Genomic DNA, 17,534 nt, shown 5'->3' on the forward strand with positions numbered 1-17,534 from the left:
CCACGTTTGGATGGTATATATATATATATATATCAGAAAAATTACAAAAGTGACTTAAAGGTAAAGAGTTTCAGGGAATACTCTTATCAAAATTAGCAATTATTTTAAAGAAACTTTGATAAATGCCTTGCATTAAACTGCCAACCCACAAGCCACTTAATTATCTAACATATATGTGTGTATATATATATATATATATATATATATATAGATACACACACACACACACACACACACACAGGGGACTGGTTGATAAATGTGGTGTTGTAGAAGATGTTGAGAGTTAAGTCCAGTATGGATGACTGAATCATTGGTTCCAATGTTGTGCTTCAATTCTGGACCCTTAACTCTGAAATGGAATGGTCCACCATGTATTTCCATGTGCTGTCTAGATCCTGGTCAGTGATGATTTAGCAGACCTATAATCAAAAAAAAAAAAAAACATTTTGGGAAAAACAAACAAAACAATATATAGATGCAAAAAGAGAAAAGATCCCATGAACATTCAACCAGCAAACATCAATATTGATTAAGGCAGTGCACTTATATTGAAATATATGTGGAATTTATTGATCAGCTTTTGAGAAGCAGTGTTGTAACAAAATGCCCTGAATGTCTAGTTTGGCTTTCTCTCTCTGCAGTGGTTGCATTCGCCGTAATGTCCCTGCTACATGCATACCGAACAAGTCCTCGGGGTCATGGCGTTCTTTCAGGTTGAAGATCCTCCAGGCTTCCTTGAGGAAGTCGTCTTTCAAGTCCATATCATCCGACCGACATCGCTTTAGCGTCGTTGATGCCGAGAAATTCTGTACAGTGCCATTGATACTAATGTTACCTCCACTGCCGCCACCACCACCACCACCACCACCACCACCGCCGCCGTTGCCACCACCACCACCTCCTCCTCCACCCCCGATGTTGTTGTTGTCTGACAATAAATCGAGGGAGTTTATCACTAGGTTGGTGTCCAGCCGCTTTGTTCTTGAGAGTTGTTCAAAATTAGGCGATTCATCTTCGACAAACTGTTCTGATGGCCAAGCTATGGAGTCGTTGCCGACATCGGAATCATCAGATAAGGAATAAGTCTGGAAATAAATACGGAAAAAGGAAAATAAAAAAAAAAAGATTCAGAGATATTAATTTCTTAAGGTACAAAAAAAAGAAAAGCAAAATATAAATGTGAAGGAAAAATGAAATTGTGTAACACTCATGCCTTTCAACAAAGTATTCATGTAAAGATGTTCAACCTGTTAGAAATAGCAGTTAAATCTCCTTCAAATCACACTCTTCCACACAACTTCCAAACTTTCCACTCTTGTTTTCAAATAAAAATTTTTTTCATGACACAAATTTTATCACAAATAAAATACCATGTGACATGGAACCAGTCAGACCAAAGTCAATTTGGTGACAGTGACACACAGTTCAGGAAGCTGGTGTCCTACTGGCTTGAAGTCACACTTAATAATGCAGTCCCAGGGACTTCTAAATAGAGAGAAAGAAAAAACAAAACAAAGAATTATACTTAAATGCCTTTAATCACAGGACCCAACACTGGAATGTTTCTCACCATTTTGAGCAGCTAAAATTTGGTAGCTTTTAAAACAGGTCAAGACGAGGCACTATAAAGGACCTCATCTAACTCCTTAACTACACAAGCTATTTTCACCACTCTTAAATATTTCAGCAAGTGGAAGGAGCCCACAGAATCGATTTCAGGGAAGGCGATGAGCTGGCAGAAACGGTAAGCATGCCGGGCGAAGTGCTTAGCAGTATTTCGTCTGCTGTTACGTTCTGAGTTCAAATTCCGCTGAGGTTGACTTTGCCTTTCATCCTTTCGGGGTCGATAAATTAAGTACCTATTTCTTTTTTACCCACAAGGGGCTAAACATAGAGGGGACAAACAAGGACAGACATAGGTATTAAGTTGATTACATCGACCCCAGTGCGTAACTGGTGCTTGATTTATCGACATCGAAAGGATGAAAGGCAAAGTCGACCTCGGCGGAATTTGAACTCACAATGTAACGGCAGACGAAATACCGCAAAGCATTTCGCCCGGTGTGCTGACGCTTCTGCCAGCTCGTCGCTGGCAGAAGTACCAATTACGCACTGGGGTTGATGTAATCAACTTAATCCCTTTGTCTGTCCTTGTTTGTCCCCTCTATGTTTAGCCCCTTGTGGGTAATAAAGAATTAAGAATCGATTTCAGGGAGCTGAATCTCACAAAGGAGACAACAAGTGATGGAAACAGGTGGCAAGACATCATCCTTCAACAACACAAGCAAGCAATGAAATAGACAGATGATGATGACGATGATGAAGATAACCACCAAGAAAGATTAAATGTAAAATGAGCCAACTTTTTTGACACTTGACAGCATACTCCTGCAGGCGCAGGAGTGGCTGTGTGGTAAGTAGCTTGCTTACCAACCGCATGGTTCCGGGTTCAGTCCCACTGCGTGGCACCTTGGGCAAGTGTCTTCTACTATAGCCTCAGGCCGACCAAAGCCTTGTGAGTGGATTTGGTAGACGGAAACTGAAAGAAGCCCGTCGTATATATGTATATACATATATGTGCGCATGTGTTTGTCCCCCTAGCATTGCTTGACAACCAATGCTGGTGTGTTTATGTCCCCGTCACTTAGCGGTTCGGCAAAAGAGACCGATAGAATAAGTACTGGGCTTACAAAGAATAATTCCCGGGGTCGAGTTGCTCGACTAAAGGTGATGCTCCAGCATGGCCGCAGTCAAATGACTGAAAAGAGTAAAAGAGTATACAAAAACTGAAGTGAGGCTAAAGGTGATGTGATGATGATGATGATGATGATGCAGTAAGAGTTAAAAACCGAACAGAAACATTATCCAACTCACAGGACACACATCTATGTTATTCTGTAGACGAGAAACTACTTTTAAATGACCCCGTGCTTTTAAACAATCTTTCAGGAAAGACAGTCGTTCCGTATGTGCCCACCGCGAAATGTAAGGAGTTTCCTGGTTGTGTTTGCTGTGGTGTTCAATCTTCTTCAACTCTCGAGCAAAAGTTGTCCGTAGGTTCTTCCATCTTTGCCGTATGAAACCATCTGCCATGAAAATACACAAAGGACACACATAACTCACGTGCACAAGTAATGCAAATATACATATAACGTATGCAACACACATACAAAAACAAAAAGCACCTGTGCTGGTGACACATAAAAGGCACCTAAGCTGGTGTCATATGAAAGGCACCTGTGCTGGTGGCACATAAAAGGCACCCAAGCTGGTGGCACGTAAAAGATACCCAAGCTGGTGGCACGTAAAAGGCACCTGTGCTGGTGGCACGTAAAAGGCACCTGTGCTGGTGGCACGTAAAAGGCACCTGTGCTGGTGACACATAAAAGGCACCTGTGCTGGTGTCATACGAAAGGCACCTGTGCTGGTGGCACGTAAAAGGCACCTGTGCTAGTACCATGTAAAAAGCACCTGTGCTAGTACCATGTAAAAAGCACCTGTACTGGTGGCACGTAAAAGGCACCCAGCAGACTCTGTAAAAATTGTTGGTGTTAATAAGGACATCCAGTCATTGAAACTGTGTCAAAACAGGCAATTGGGGCCCGGTGCAGCTTTCTGGTTTGCCAGCTCCTGTCAAACCATCCAATCCATACCAGCATGGAAAACCGATGTTAAATGATGATGATAATATTACGACACGCAGGAGGTAAGTCTAAAAAGGGACTCATCATCAAAAAGCTATTGTTCCCCTCACACAACACTTTGACCCTTTACCATTCATGTTATTCATCAAATGTAATCCTTATTTATTCCCATTGTTTTCAATTAATCCTGCTGTAGCTCTGAGATTTTGATGTGACTGTTTATTTCAAGAATGATAGTGTCGGGTAGGTGTGAGGGGCAGGATCTGTCAGTTGGAATATAAAACAAGTAGAATATTTTGGTCAGAAATGCTTGGTTTAAATACTAAAGAGTTAGTCGTAGACATCTCCTTGGAAATACTTGCCTCCACTGTTAAGACACCACTCTCAACATCTTGACATTCTTTTCCCATTATTTTTTATAACTTTTAGAAAGCATCTTAAAATGCATTTTCAAGTTACTGCATAGTTTCCATTGCAAGGGTAGGTTTCAACTTTGATAAAAAAAAAGTATTTGCAGGGCTGAAATCCAGAGGGCTGGATGGGAGTCGGGAGGACTGACTTAGTGTGTGGTCTTGTGCTTTACCAAAAGAACCAAGGACAAGGTGTGATACGTGTGAGCAGGTGTGTTGTCATGGTGCAACATCCAGACTCAGTTTGATCCAGATTCTAATGGGTTTTTATGGTTGGAAGACTCCCTCTCATCTTACATTTTATTTTGACATGGTCCCTACAGCTGAATGCCTTTCCAAACACAAACCAATTCTTTACATAATGCTCTAAGTACATTTTCTCTTGGCACCAGCAATGGAGAAGTTGATAAGGTTTTAAAACAACAGAACCAAAAAGGTCCTTTCAACCCTATGGGGGTCGATGCTCATTTGCCAACTGCCTTACAGCCTACAAGACAAAAAGGGGTCCTCACTGCTAACCATTGTCTCTGTTTGTTCAAGGCAACAGAATCAATAGAATGCCTAGGAGAGAGGGCAACTGCAGAAGAATCCGGCTGAGAAGGGGACAGAAGGAGAGAGCATGAAGGAGGAAAGAGTGTGATTATGGGGGGGGGGGGAGAAATGTGAATGATCAGGGTAGTGCTCAATCCATTTCTAGACAAATATGGGGCTACGTCTTGTAGTATGACATTTAAAACACTAAATACCTGTGTAAGGTTGTCCGTTTCGATCATGACCCAATTTAGAACTTAACTCTCGTATCATACAGTCTCGTAGATCTCGGTTGAAATAATCCGGATGAGAATGGTCCCATAGGAACCGGTGACCTGAGAAAGCAGCAAAAAAAAAAAAGAAAATAAGAGACAATGATGAAGTAGTTAAGATACCCAACTGTAAAAACCGAGAAAACTTTCTTTAATATGAAGCTTTAAGACAAAAAGTGAATTAAAAGACTAAAATAGACAGGGGACACAATGCTCTCCCTGAAGCAGAGTCAGCAGAATAACATGGAGAAGGGACCAGGTGTATTTTGAATGATATATTAAAGGTAAAACCTGAGACATCATCATCGTTGTTTTAAAGTCCACTCTTCCATGGTTGATGGCATTTGTAGGTGAAGTTTTCTATTGTCTGACGCCCTTCCTGTTGCTAACCAAGTAAAGTAATATTTCTCCATGATCAGACATGTTTTCCATGGGAAATTGCAAAATGAAGGACACTGCATTACATGATGGAGACATTTCCTTACAACTATCATGTGATGTCAAAGCAAGGGAACACACACACACACACACACATTAAATTATGAATTACAATTAGGCACAGGAATGGCTGTGTGGTAAGTAGCTTGCTAACCAACCACATGGTTCCGGGTTCAGTCCCACTGCGTGGCATCTTGGGCAAGTGTCTTCTGCTATAGCCCTGGGCCGACCAGTGCCTTGTGAGTGGATTTGGTAGACGGAAACTGAAAGAAGCCTGTTGTATATATATGTCTGTGTGTTTGTATGTCTGTGTGTTTGTATGTCTGTGTTTGTCCCCCTAGCATTGCTTGACAACCGATGCTGGTGTGTTTGCGTCTCCGTCACTTAGCGGTTCGGCAAAAGAGACCCATAGAATAAGTACTGGGCTTACAAAGAAAAAGTCCTGGGATCGATTTGCTCGACTGAAGGCGGTGCTCCAGCATGGCCGCAGTCAAATGACTGAAACAAGTAAAAGAGTAAAAGAGCCCTAGTAAGGTAAATATTATTGGTTGCACACACAGTGTATATGTTTTGTTTAGATGCCAAACTTGGTGTGAGACAGCATCTGGGAAAAAGCTCCCCAAATGATTCCAAGTGTTAAAGACTATCTGAATGTCAGAGACCAGGTGAGACATCTTGCCTTGGAATTACCGAGAATGGTAGATATCAATATTTCACCATTATTGAGGTTTCTTATCAATACTATGTTCTTGGGTCAACACAAAACAAAGTGAGTCTCTAGTCTACTCCTACCATGCTCCCTGTCTTACACACTAAACCCTCTTATAAAATATTTGGTTCAACCATCCCTCTCTAATACTCTGTCACCTTATGAAAATAAAATTATGTAAAGATGTGACTGACGGGAAATGAATGATGGTTGTCTGGTGAAGAAGTTCACTTCCCAAGCACATGGTTTTAAGTTCAGTCCTATTGTGCAGCACCTTGGGCATGTGTCTTCTACTGTGGCCCCAGGACAACCAAAGCCTTGGGAGTGGATTTGGTTGAAGAAGCCAGTCACACACTTACTCGCATGTGCTTGTGCTTTTTTGAAAATCTCTGAGCTACGAAGGAGGGATGTTGTCATTTCTTCTGTCAACAAATTCTCCACCGGTATTTGCTCCTTTCAACATGTGTAGAATAACAGATCCCTTACTTGAAAAACAGCTAAGGGTTAATGACAAGAAGGATACCATCATTCTCATCATCATCATTTAATGCCCATGCTGGCCTGTAAAATAATACTTAGGTAATACACTCATCTAACTCATGCTACCATTGAAAAAACAGATGTAAAATCAAGTATGAAAAATGAAAGACAAAAAAAAAACAAAAACAAAACCTACCTTCAAAAAATGCAATAAGTTCACTTTCCTTGTCTTTACTCCAAGACACTTTATTGTTCAAAGACAATGTTTCTGCAAGAGAAACGGTATCCGTCTGCTGGTAGTCTTCAATTCCATGACTATTTTTTTCCGATTGAGGATTTTTAATGTTGTGCATGTAAGTGATATTTCCAACTTGAATGTCACCAGAGGAATCAGTACAGTTGTTATTATGAAGGTTGTCAGTGGCAACATCTGACGGATGACTTTCTCGATTGCCTTTTCTCCACATTTCTGAAGGACTCCCACTATTTCTTTCTTCAACCCGCCAGTCTCGATGGGGACTGACCCTTTCCTGAACAATCCAGGACTCAGTTAAATTGTTTTTGCTCCCGTCCATATTTTTCAAATCACTCGTATTGTTCGCCAAGCTCACCCCTTCTGATATCCAGATGCTTTTCTTATCATCCGAGTCCCACATGTCCTGGTGATTTGATTTCTGAGTCGTGTTGTCATCTTTAAATGGTTCCGTTAAACAGACAACCAAATCGTCGTCGTCCTCTTCTTCGATGTCATCATCTGAAAGAGTCTGAGAAAATATTTTATATCAGTCAAAGATCAGGAAGCCAATATATACTCTTTTACTTGTTTCAGTCATTTGACTGCGGCCATGCTGGAGCACCACCTTTAGTCAGGCAACTCGACCCCGGGACTTATTCTTTTTTGTAAGCCCAGTACTTATTCTATCGGTCTCTTTTGCTGAACCGCTAAGTGACGAGGACATAAACACACCAGCATCAGTTGTCAAGCAATGCTAGGGGGACAAACACAGACACACAAACATATATATATATATACATATATACGACGGGCTTCTTTCAGTTTCCATCTACCAAATCCACTCACAAGGCTTTGGTCGACCCGGGGCTATAGTAGAATACACTTGCCCAAGGTGCCACACAGTGGGACTGAACCCGGAACCATGTGGTTGGTAAGCATGCTACTTACCACACAGCCACTCCTGCGCCTATACAAACATTTCGTTAAAATAACACTAAATTGAAGTTCATAACCTTTTGCACATGAAGACTAGCTCCAGGTAGCAAATCTAAGTTAGGGCCTAAGAAGCTGCAACAGGTTTCAATTTGATTTGGCAAGGTTTCTACAGCTGGATGCCCTTCCTAACACCAACCACTCCCAGAGCATAGTGGGTGCTTTTTATGTGACACTGGCACGGGGGCCAGTTACAAAACACCGGCATCAGCCATGACTATGATCTCACTTGGCTTGACCAGTCTACACATGCATGGTGTATGGCCAAGGGTCTCGGTCACTTGTCCACTATAGTTTAGTTAATTCAAAAGTCTAAGTGGAAAATATTATTTCTTGCTTTTCCTTTTTTTTTGTATTTATTAATTTGATCTTTCTGTCCCAGTTAAAAAAAGATAATATATATATATATATATATATATATCACGTGACCAACCAGTCCATCAGATGTAGTTACACATTGCTGGTCACAATGCGTTCGCATTGTTTTAGCCTTCGAATGATGCCACCCCGCTGGCTAAGCGAGCAGGCCAACAGAAGAAAGAGTGGTGAAAGAGTACAGCAGGGATCACCACTCCCTGCCGGAGCCTCGTGGAGCTTTTAGGTGTTTTCGCTCGATAAACACTCACAACGCCCGGTCTGGGAATCGAAACCGCGATCCTACGACCGCGAGTCCGCTGCCCTAACCACTGGGCCATTGCGCCTCCACACACACACACATATATATATAAACATATAAAGAAAAACCAAATTCATCTTAGTTACATCAGTGAACTCCACAGAGCTTATTTACAGTTAAACAGAAGTAGCCATTCTCAAGTCGAATGTCTTGACCAAGGACAGGATGCAGAATAATTGACACAACATCATACCCCATTAGTTCTTTAGCTAGAAGTCGAATACCCTGTTCGACTTACTCATTGACCTGTAATTCACTTTTACCATTTACTTGTTTTGGTCATTAGACTGTGGCCATGCTGGAGCTTTTAGTCGACTGAATCAATACCAGTACTCTCATTTCTTTTAAGCCTAGTACTTGTTCTATCCGTCTCTTTTGGTGAACCACTAAGTTAAGGGGACAAACACAGATATACGACAGGCTTCTTTCAGTTTCTGTCTACCAAATCAACTCACAAGGCTTTGGTTGCCCTGAGGCTATAGTACAAGACACTTGCTCAAGGTACCACGCAGTGTGACTGAACCCAGAACCATGTGGTTAGGAAGCAAACTTCTTGTCACACAGCCACACCTGCACCCGAATCTTTCCTCTATATTTGAAATTTAAAAAAAAGGGACGTAGAGTTAGCTGATCCCAAAGTAAATTATTCCAGTGAATTCTTCACTTACCTGGTAAACATCTGTTTGGTCTGAAGACACAGCAGTAAGAGTAGACAGCCTGAAGTTATTGGAACAGTTGTAAGGAGCACGTGACTTAATGAAGTCTTTGATAAAACCCAGACGATCAATGAAAGCCCATTTTGATACATAGTCACTACCATCTTCAGCACGACTTTCTGATTTCCGACACTCCCGGGCGTAAGTGGTACGTATGTTTTTCCACCTCATCTTGATGTGTCTTTCTAAAAACAAAATATATATTAAAAAAATACAGTATTACGCCTGCTGCTCTTATCGACAACAGCTTGGTGCTTATAATGTTTAAAACATTAGTAATTATTTCATAATTATCATCAAGACTGAGCTAGCAGAATCATTACCATACTGGGAAAAATGCTAAGTGGCATCTCTTCCAAATGAGTTCAAAGGCCACTGGGGTTGACTTATCCTTTCGGAGTTGATGAATTAAGTACTGAACACTGAAATTGCTGACCTTGTACCAAAATTTGAAACCATTAGTATTAAGATTATTCATCATCATCATCGTTTAACGTCCGTTTTCTGCGCTAGCACGGGTTGGACGGTTCGACCGGGGTCTGGGAAGCCAGGGCCTGCACCAGGCTCCAGTCTGATCTGGCAGAGTTTCTACAGCTGGATGCCCTTCCTAACGCCAACCACTCCGTGAGCGTAGTGGGTGCTTTTTCTGTGTCACCTGCACAGGTGCCGGGGGGGGGGGTCCGGCATCGGCCACGATCAGTTGGAGCTTTTAATGTGCCACTGGCACGGGAGCCAGCCAAGGCGGCGCTGGCAACGGCCACGTTCGGATGGTGCTTTTTATGTGCCACCGGCACTGGAGCCAGTCGAGGCAGCGCTGGCATCGGCCACGTTCGGATGGTGCTTTTTATGTGCCTTTTTATGTTATTATTATCATTATTATTATTTTCAACATAGACAGGCATGGTTGTGGGGTCAAGAAGTTTGTTTCGCAATCACTTGGTCACGGGTTCAGTTCCACTGCACAGTACCTTTGTTGAGTGTTTTCTACTGTAGCCATTGGCTGACCAGAGCCTTGTGAATGAATTTGGTAGAAGGGAAACTGAAAAAGAGGTCTATCATATACACATGCATTTACATGGGTGTTTTTGTCTTGACACCTGGATGTAAATTAAGGAATACTTGTGTCAACATTAGTGCTGCTGTACAAATACATGATGTGCAGCACTTAACCCTTTTGCATATAAACTGGCCATATCTGACCCAAATATTTTACATTGTTTTATGTTCAAAATGGCTAGATCTGGCATCTCACACCAACGCTACAATGCCATTCTAAAAATAAAATCATCAAAATCTTGAATTTATAAGATAATGCATGATTTATTAAAAACAATGTGAATAAATATTACATTCGACAGAGAACTATGAATGTTAAAAATTGGTGGTGATGGGGAGGTCACTACATGGATGAACTTTGAAAGGCCAGAGTAGACTACCACTCTAGCCATCATCGTCATTTAACATCCAGTTTCCATGCTGGCATGAGCTGAACAGTTTGACAGGAGCCAGCAAGGCTGAGCCACACCAGGCTCCATTGCCGTGGGATGCCCTTCTTAATGCCAACCACTTTACAGAGGGGCACCATCACTGATGGGATCACCAAGTAATTTGCAAGACAAAAGCCCCTCAGTTGGGAGGGGGTGACTTTGTGCCAGTGCTTTCTAGCCAATGGTTTGGGGGGGAAAAAAACCCCTCTTAATGATATGGAGCTGGAATATGATTTTGAAGGAGTCAAGGCAAGGAATTTTCAACATATTCTTCAGATGGACAAGATGTTGATGTCAGAATCAGGCCAGAAGACGCAGAATAAGTTCCTAGATCAGTGGTTTTCAACCAGGGTTCTGCGGAACCTTAGGATTCCGCCAGTACAGTCCAGGGGTTCCGCAAGAAGTTACAAAACTGCTAAAATCGGCAGTAATTTTTAATTCTCCTGTGGAGATATGTGTGCATAAGACTATTAAATTATTGCACAGGGGTTCCTCGAGCCAGTGGAATGTTTCCTTGGGGTTCCACTCCAGCAAAAAGTTTGAAAAGCACTGTCCTAGACAACAATGACTGTCCAAGAAACTCAAATTTTCATTTACAAAAGAATTTCTTGACAACATCAATTCATGCTTTGGTTTGTCAACAGCAAGCGAGGGTCAGCAAAGCTAACTTTAACACAAGGCTTTTGGGTTCAGTCCCACAGCAGGGTACCTTGGGCAAGGGTTTTCTTTCATAAGACTGGACTGATCAATGTCTTGTGAATGATTCAGTAGATGGAAACTGTGTGGAAGCCTGTTGTATGTGTATGAGTAATATATATATATGCCTATATATTTGAGTATGTGTTGAGTTTGTCACCCCATTACTTGATAAATGGTGTTGATTTGTTTAGGCCTCCATAACAGTTTGGCAAAAAAAGCCTGATAGAATGAGTACTTGGCTTAAGAACCGGGGTCAATTTGTTTGACCAAACCTTTCAAGAGAGTACCCCAGCAGGGCCACGATCTAATGACTGAAACAAGCAAAAGATCTTTGACCCTTAAAGGACATTATCCAGAAGCAGCAAAGTAAACAATGGTAACTCGACTCATTTATGGGGTTTGTTTCAGCCTGTTACACCTTTTAAACCTTGCTGACAATATTGATGTCCAACACGTTGAATCAAGCCCTCCTTCATCTTACATGAGTGCAGTGGTGGTAGTGACAGCGAGGGAGGACCAGTGAAGCAGCAGAACTCTATGACACACAACATGTTATTATATCAGAAGCCTGAAAGCAGTGAGCTGGCAGAAATGTTAGCACGCTGGGCGAAATGCTTTGTGGTATTTCGCCTGTCTTTATGTTCAGAGTTCAAATTCCACCAAAGTTGACTTTGCCTTTCATCCTTTCGGAGTCAATAAATTAAGTACCAGCTGTGCACTGGGATCGATCTAATCAACTGGTCCCCTCCCGCCCAAATTCCAGGCCTTGTGCCTATAATAGAAAGGGTTATATCACAAGCCTCACTTCTTCGACTTCATTCCAATCTACTAATGTAAATAGCAGTGTGTCCCCTTTGTCTGTCTCTACTGAAAGAGTACTTTTGTTATGTCTGAATTTTGTCTAAGTACTGACCGAAGTTATTTTAGTTGGTTGAGCTGCTGATTTTATAAAATGCAAAACGACAGCACTACTTGACAATGTTTTCACTCTCCCTCCATTATTAACAACAGCCTCGCCTGGCCCCCGTGCCGGTGTCACGTAAAAGCACCATCCGTTCGTGGCCGTTTGCCAGCTCCGCCTGGCACCTGTGCAGGTGGCACGTAAAAAGCACCCACTACACTCACGGAGTGGTTGGTGTTAGGAAGGGCATCCAGCTGTAGAAACACTGCCAGATCTGACTGGGCCTGATGCAGCCTTCTGGCTTCACAGACCCCAGTTGAACCGTCCATCCCATGCTAGCATGGAAAACGGACGCTAAATGATGATGATGAATGCATCCCTAAAATTTTTCTTTCTTCATGATGGTGTTGGACAAGTTGAAAATTATCTTAATTTTATTAAAAACAGCAATTTGTCAGCTCAACTCATTTCTTATGAGAAACACTGCAAGTTATGAAGATTTCACGACCCTTGTATGTCCTGGAAACATTAACAAGGCACTTGTTTAGCCCAGTGGTTCTTAACCAGGGTCCATACAAGATTATACTAAAAGTATAAACCAGTTTATAAAGTACAGTAAACTGGTTTATGCTTTTACTATACTCTTTTACTTGTTTCAGTCATTTGACTGTGGCCATGCTGGAGCACCGCCTTTAGTCGAGCAACTCGACCCTGGGACTTATTCTTTGTAAGCCCAGTACTTATTCTATCGGTCTCTTTTGCCAAACCGCTAAGTAACGGGGACATAAACACACCAGCATTGGTTGTCAAGCAATGCTAGGGGGACAAACAAACACACGCATACACATATATATATACATATATATGACAGGCTTCTTTCAGTTTCCGTCTATCAAATCCACTCACAAGGCATTGGTCGGCCCGGGGCTATAGCAGAAGACATTTGCCCAAGACGCCACGCAGTGGGACTGAGCCCGGAACCATGTGGTTGGTAAGCAAGCTACTTACCACACAGCCACTCCTGCGCCTATACACAAAATGTTTTAACTATTTTTTAAAATTCAATTCCTAATGATATTTAACCATAAAAATACAACCGGATTTTTTTGTAAACATCAAATGTTTGAGGGTCCATTCAAGTAAAACAGCATTCAAAAGGGCCCATAGGTAAAAAAGGGTTGGGAATCACTGGTTTAACAGAATATTGAATAGAAGTGTGCAGACGTTTCACTGTCCACGTATAAATTATATTTAGTTATAGCCGTCTATTTTGTTCAATTAATTCCTGCAACTACAAGTAATTAACCAGAAGGCAATATCACCCACGGATTTTCTACGAGCACCCACACGTATTTTTTTTAATAAGATTTATGTTGTTTTTACGTGACACTGACGGTATTTTTTATAATTTTGTTAGTCTGTTCAAAAATGTATCGATAAATATATTTTCCCTAATTGCATATCATGACATTAACCTCTGTCACCGGTTAACACAATCCTTTCTAACCTGGACGTATTTATATTAACAAAGGTGCACTGTCGATGTGTGTGCGTGTGTACTTCCCAGACACAGGTCACCTCTGAACATGCAGACCTGTTATTAGAGACATCCCAACCGTGACCATCTAATTTTTTCCCGAGAGAATTTAGGACTACACTAACTAATGTGTCCTTTTATTTTAAGATGGTATACACACACACACACTATATATATATATACACACACACTTGATGGGGATTTGGTTGCTAACTTTAGCAAATCGAAAAGCTAGGTCGTGTACAAACACGCACGCACATTGGCTAACGTTTAATGGGTTGCCGGAACATCCTGGAAAATTGTGTTGATGCAGTAAATTAGCCAAGGACATTGTCAACCGAGCAAAAACTCATTTGTGGCCAACGACATCCGACAACAACAGGAAAAAAAAAACCTTTGCCGAAAGACCAGCTGAAGCGAAACGAAATGGTTTCACCGGAAATCGAAAGTGCAATCTCTTGAGTCGACTTCGATTAGCAACAGGGAAGTTGTTAACGACTCGTTCGCACACCGACACAGGTAAATAAATGAGCGGTTTAGGAAGACTTGTTACATGGAAATAATGAGAGAGAGCAGACTTTACCTGTATAAGGACGCCCGGATCGATCACAGCCCAGTTTGTTGCTCAGTTCCTTCATGAGTCCATCCCTGACACCTCTGCGGAAATAATCGGCATGACTATGATCCCAAAGACAGGGATGAGCTGCCAAGAGGGGAAGACAGACAGGGAGAGAGAGAAAGAAAACATGTATATACATATATATATATATATAATAAATAGTAGCAGACAGACAGACACGGGGAGGGAGATCGGGGTTCGAATCGGGATTAAGACATACACGATCGGTTAGATAGGTGAGGTAAAATAGATGAATCCCAAAGACAGGGACGAGCTGCCAAGAGGGAAGACAGACAGGGAGAGAGAGAGAAAGAAAACATGTATATACATAGATATATATAATAAATAGTAGCAAACGGACAGACACGGAGAGGGAGATCGGGGTTCGAATCGGGATTAAGATACACGATCTGGGTTTAGATAGATGAGGTGAAATAGATGAATATGAAAACACAGGTAAAGGTAAATAAATAGCAGACTGGGTAGTCTGAAATATATGATGTAAGAAAGAAAAGAGAGGAAAGGTTAGGAAAGATATAGTTTTCCGAATGGAAAGTTAAAAGCAAAAGGAAAGAACGAAGGAGGAAGGGGGGGATGGGAATTGAAAAAAAAGTAAAAATGTGAGAACAACAAAACGAAAAACATCGAAGCAAGAAAGAGGAATGTGATAACGATTTGAATAACAAACGATGTACGCACCTTCGAAATAGTCGATGAGTTGGTTTTCTTTCTTTTTATCCCACGTTACACGATAGTCAGCCATCTTAGCAATAGAGACAATAATAATAATAGAGGGGGGAGGAGGAAGAGGTGGAGAATCGGTGGGAGTAGGAGTGGCAGCAGTAGTAGCAGTGGTGGGGACGGTGGCGACGGCGACGGAGGCGGTGGTGGTTATGGATTAGTTATGTCTGACTCGATAACGCGATGGCTGTTGTTGTGTTGTTTGAAGACTCGGTCCGATCGAGCAGACGAAATGTAATCAAAGGCATTCTTCCAGCCATGACCACTACGTAATTAATTTTTTTTTTTTTTAAAGTTTCCCCAGTCACGGTGCACTCCGAGATCCTATCATCCACCGTCTCCGTCTCAGAAAACAGTGGGAAATGGCTTGAAGAAGATTTTTGACTGCTATTTCCAGCAATCGAGCGACTACGTAGAGAGTCCTTAACATTCAGACAATAATAAAGAGGGAGAGAAAGAGGAGAAAAGTAGTAGTAGTGGTAGTGGTAGTAGTAGTAGTAATGATGGTGTTATGGATTAGTTATGGCTTGTTTGATAAGTGATGACACTTCTGTGGTTGTTCTAAAACGATATGATTTCAAGAAGGCAGGGCAGTTATTTCTAGCAATCAAGCGACTGCCTTGTGTTCAGAAGTGTTTCTTTCCATTTATATTACGGGGTCAGTGAAAAGTCGTGACTTTCCTTTTTTATTAAGAGGACCAGAAAGGGTCGGGCACCGGATGAGATACATTTTATATTTTAGTAAATGTAAATTTTCGTTTCTCAACGTTTTCACTTCTAAACCAGCAGGAATCGATAATCGATCCCGGCATCTATAGCTCGCCACAAATGTGTCTCCCAGGAGCAATGCAAAGTATCATCAACATCATCATCATCATCATCATTAGCTCGCCGGACGAAATGCTTAGCGGCATTTCTTCCGGCTTCATATGAGCTGAAATTCTACCGAAGTTCGATTTTGCCTTTCGTCTTTTCAGGATCGATAAAATAAGTACTCGTTAAGCCAGTGCTTTTCAGCCTTTTTGCTGGAGCGGAACCCCAAGAAAACATTTCACTGGCTCGAGGAACCCCTGTGCAATAATTTAATTGTCTTATGCACACATATCTGCACAGGAGAATTAAAAATTAGTCGATTTTAGCAGTTTTGTAACTTCTTGCGGAACCCTGGTTGAAAACCACTGCGTTAAGCATTGGGGCCTATGATACTGCTGGCCTTGTGCTAAAATTTAAAACCATTATGATTTGAGCAGAACCATTAGGACACCAGACAAAATGCTTAAGCAGCGTTTTGCCCGTTTTTCTGTTCTGGGTTCAAATATCACTAAGACTCTGCCTTTTCTCTTCCCAGGGTCAATGAAATAAACACCAGTTGAGGCTTGAAGTTGATGCAATCAACTGGAACCCTCCCTCAAAATTTCAGGGATTGTGCTAAAGCAGAAAATATTATTATTATTAGAACCAATATTTTGCTGATGACTTGGTCTTTGGATTTGTCTGTGCTAAATTCTTGTTACAAGAAGCAAAGTAATAATAATAATAATGATAAAAAAAAGTTGTTTGCCGATTCTGTAGGAACATAGAGACTAGATGGAGAGTTCTATGTCGGCCTTGACTGAGCACATGATCGAAGGAGGTCCAGCCAAGCCTATCTCATCTTAATTTTTTTAGGAGTATTTGGGGCTATTATCTAATGTGTCCCTCCCCCTTTTTTAAGATCGTAGAGTGTGATTTTAAGAAATGTGGCTGCTATTTCTCACAGGTCAAGCAGCAGCACAGAAGCCCCAATTGCTGACTTACAGTGAATGGTGTGAGTGTGTGGTGTGTTGACTAATATTGAAAGAAACGAAATGTAGATGAGGCTGGTCTGGTTTGTTGAGTCCATTTTCAAGCTCCAATTCCTATTCATGGCAATTTCATAACCAATACCTAAAATGACCCTTTCAGACTGGTTGATCTTCAAGAAATGGTGGCCAAATCTGCTTCAAACTAAACAGCAAGTCTTTTCAGGAAATCCTAGGACTACATTAGATAAGGTAGTCTTAGTTCCCTGAAAATGGCATAATTGGAACCCCTTGACCATAGCCTGCTGGCTGAAGGCTGACCATAGGTGTAGGCGTAGCTGTGTTGTAAGAAGCTTGTTTCCGAACTACAGTGTTCCAGGTTCATTTCCACTGTGAGGAACACTTGGTGAGTGTCTTCTACTCTAGGCAAGGGTTGACTACAGCTTTGTGAGTGGATTTGGTAGACGGAAACTAAGAGAAGCCTTTTGTATATAAATGTGTGTGTATGCGAAAGTGTGGTGGTGTGTTTGTCCCCTACCATCGCTTGGCAACCAATATAGGGGTGTTTATGTCCCTGTTTAATGGTTTGGAGAAAAAAAACAAAAAAAAAGGAGCTGAAAGCATAAGTTCCAGGCTTAAAAAAGAAAAAGTGCAGGGGTTGATTC

General features: G+C 41.6%; 2 protein-coding genes across 4 annotated transcripts in view; both read right to left on the bottom strand.

Moving 5' to 3' along the window:
* Window positions 1-17,534, bottom strand: part of LOC115224824 (dnaJ homolog subfamily C member 11-like) — a 59,526-nt gene that overhangs the window by 17,014 nt on the left and 24,978 nt on the right. The gene's annotated exons all lie outside the window — the stretch shown is intronic.
* On the bottom strand, window positions 544-16,184 carry LOC115224823. 3 transcript variants are annotated; one of them, XM_036513775.1, is made up of 8 exons: window positions 15,047-16,184; window positions 14,312-14,431; window positions 9,057-9,289; window positions 6,681-7,248; window positions 4,801-4,920; window positions 2,875-3,086; window positions 899-1,085; window positions 544-859 (listed from the first exon to the last, which is right to left on the bottom strand). In XM_036513775.1, the coding sequence occupies exons 1-8, from the start codon at window positions 15,108-15,110 to the stop codon at window positions 567-569; spliced, it is 1,797 nt and encodes a 598-aa protein (XP_036369668.1). In that variant the 5' UTR covers window positions 15,111-16,184; the 3' UTR covers window positions 544-566. The 3 variants fall into 3 exon arrangements, with proteins under 3 accessions (XP_036369668.1, XP_036369669.1, XP_036369667.1); XM_036513776.1 differs by having other exon boundaries at window positions 544-845; window positions 891-1,085; XM_036513774.1 differs by having other exon boundaries at window positions 544-848; window positions 879-1,085.

The sequence above is a fragment of the Octopus sinensis genome, linkage group LG26 (assembly GCF_006345805.1).
Source record: "Octopus sinensis linkage group LG26, ASM634580v1, whole genome shotgun sequence".
Classification (NCBI taxonomy): Eukaryota; Metazoa; Mollusca; class Cephalopoda; order Octopoda; family Octopodidae; genus Octopus; species Octopus sinensis.

What these genes read in the sequence shown, in the direction of transcription:
- LOC115224823 (XM_036513774.1), bottom strand. Translation starts at nt 15,110, where the DNA reads ATGGCTGACTATCGTGTAACGTGGGATAAAAAGAAAGAAAACCAACTC. An exon ending in ACTCATCGACTATTTCGAAG is followed by an intron (nt 14,432 to 15,046) that starts GTGCGTACATCG and finishes CCCTCTTGGCAG; the next exon opens with CTCATCCCTGTCTTTGGGAT. An exon ending in ACCAAACAGATGTTTACCAG is followed by an intron (nt 7,249 to 9,056) that starts GTAAGTGAAGAA and finishes ATATTTTCTCAG; the next exon opens with ACTCTTTCAGATGATGACAT.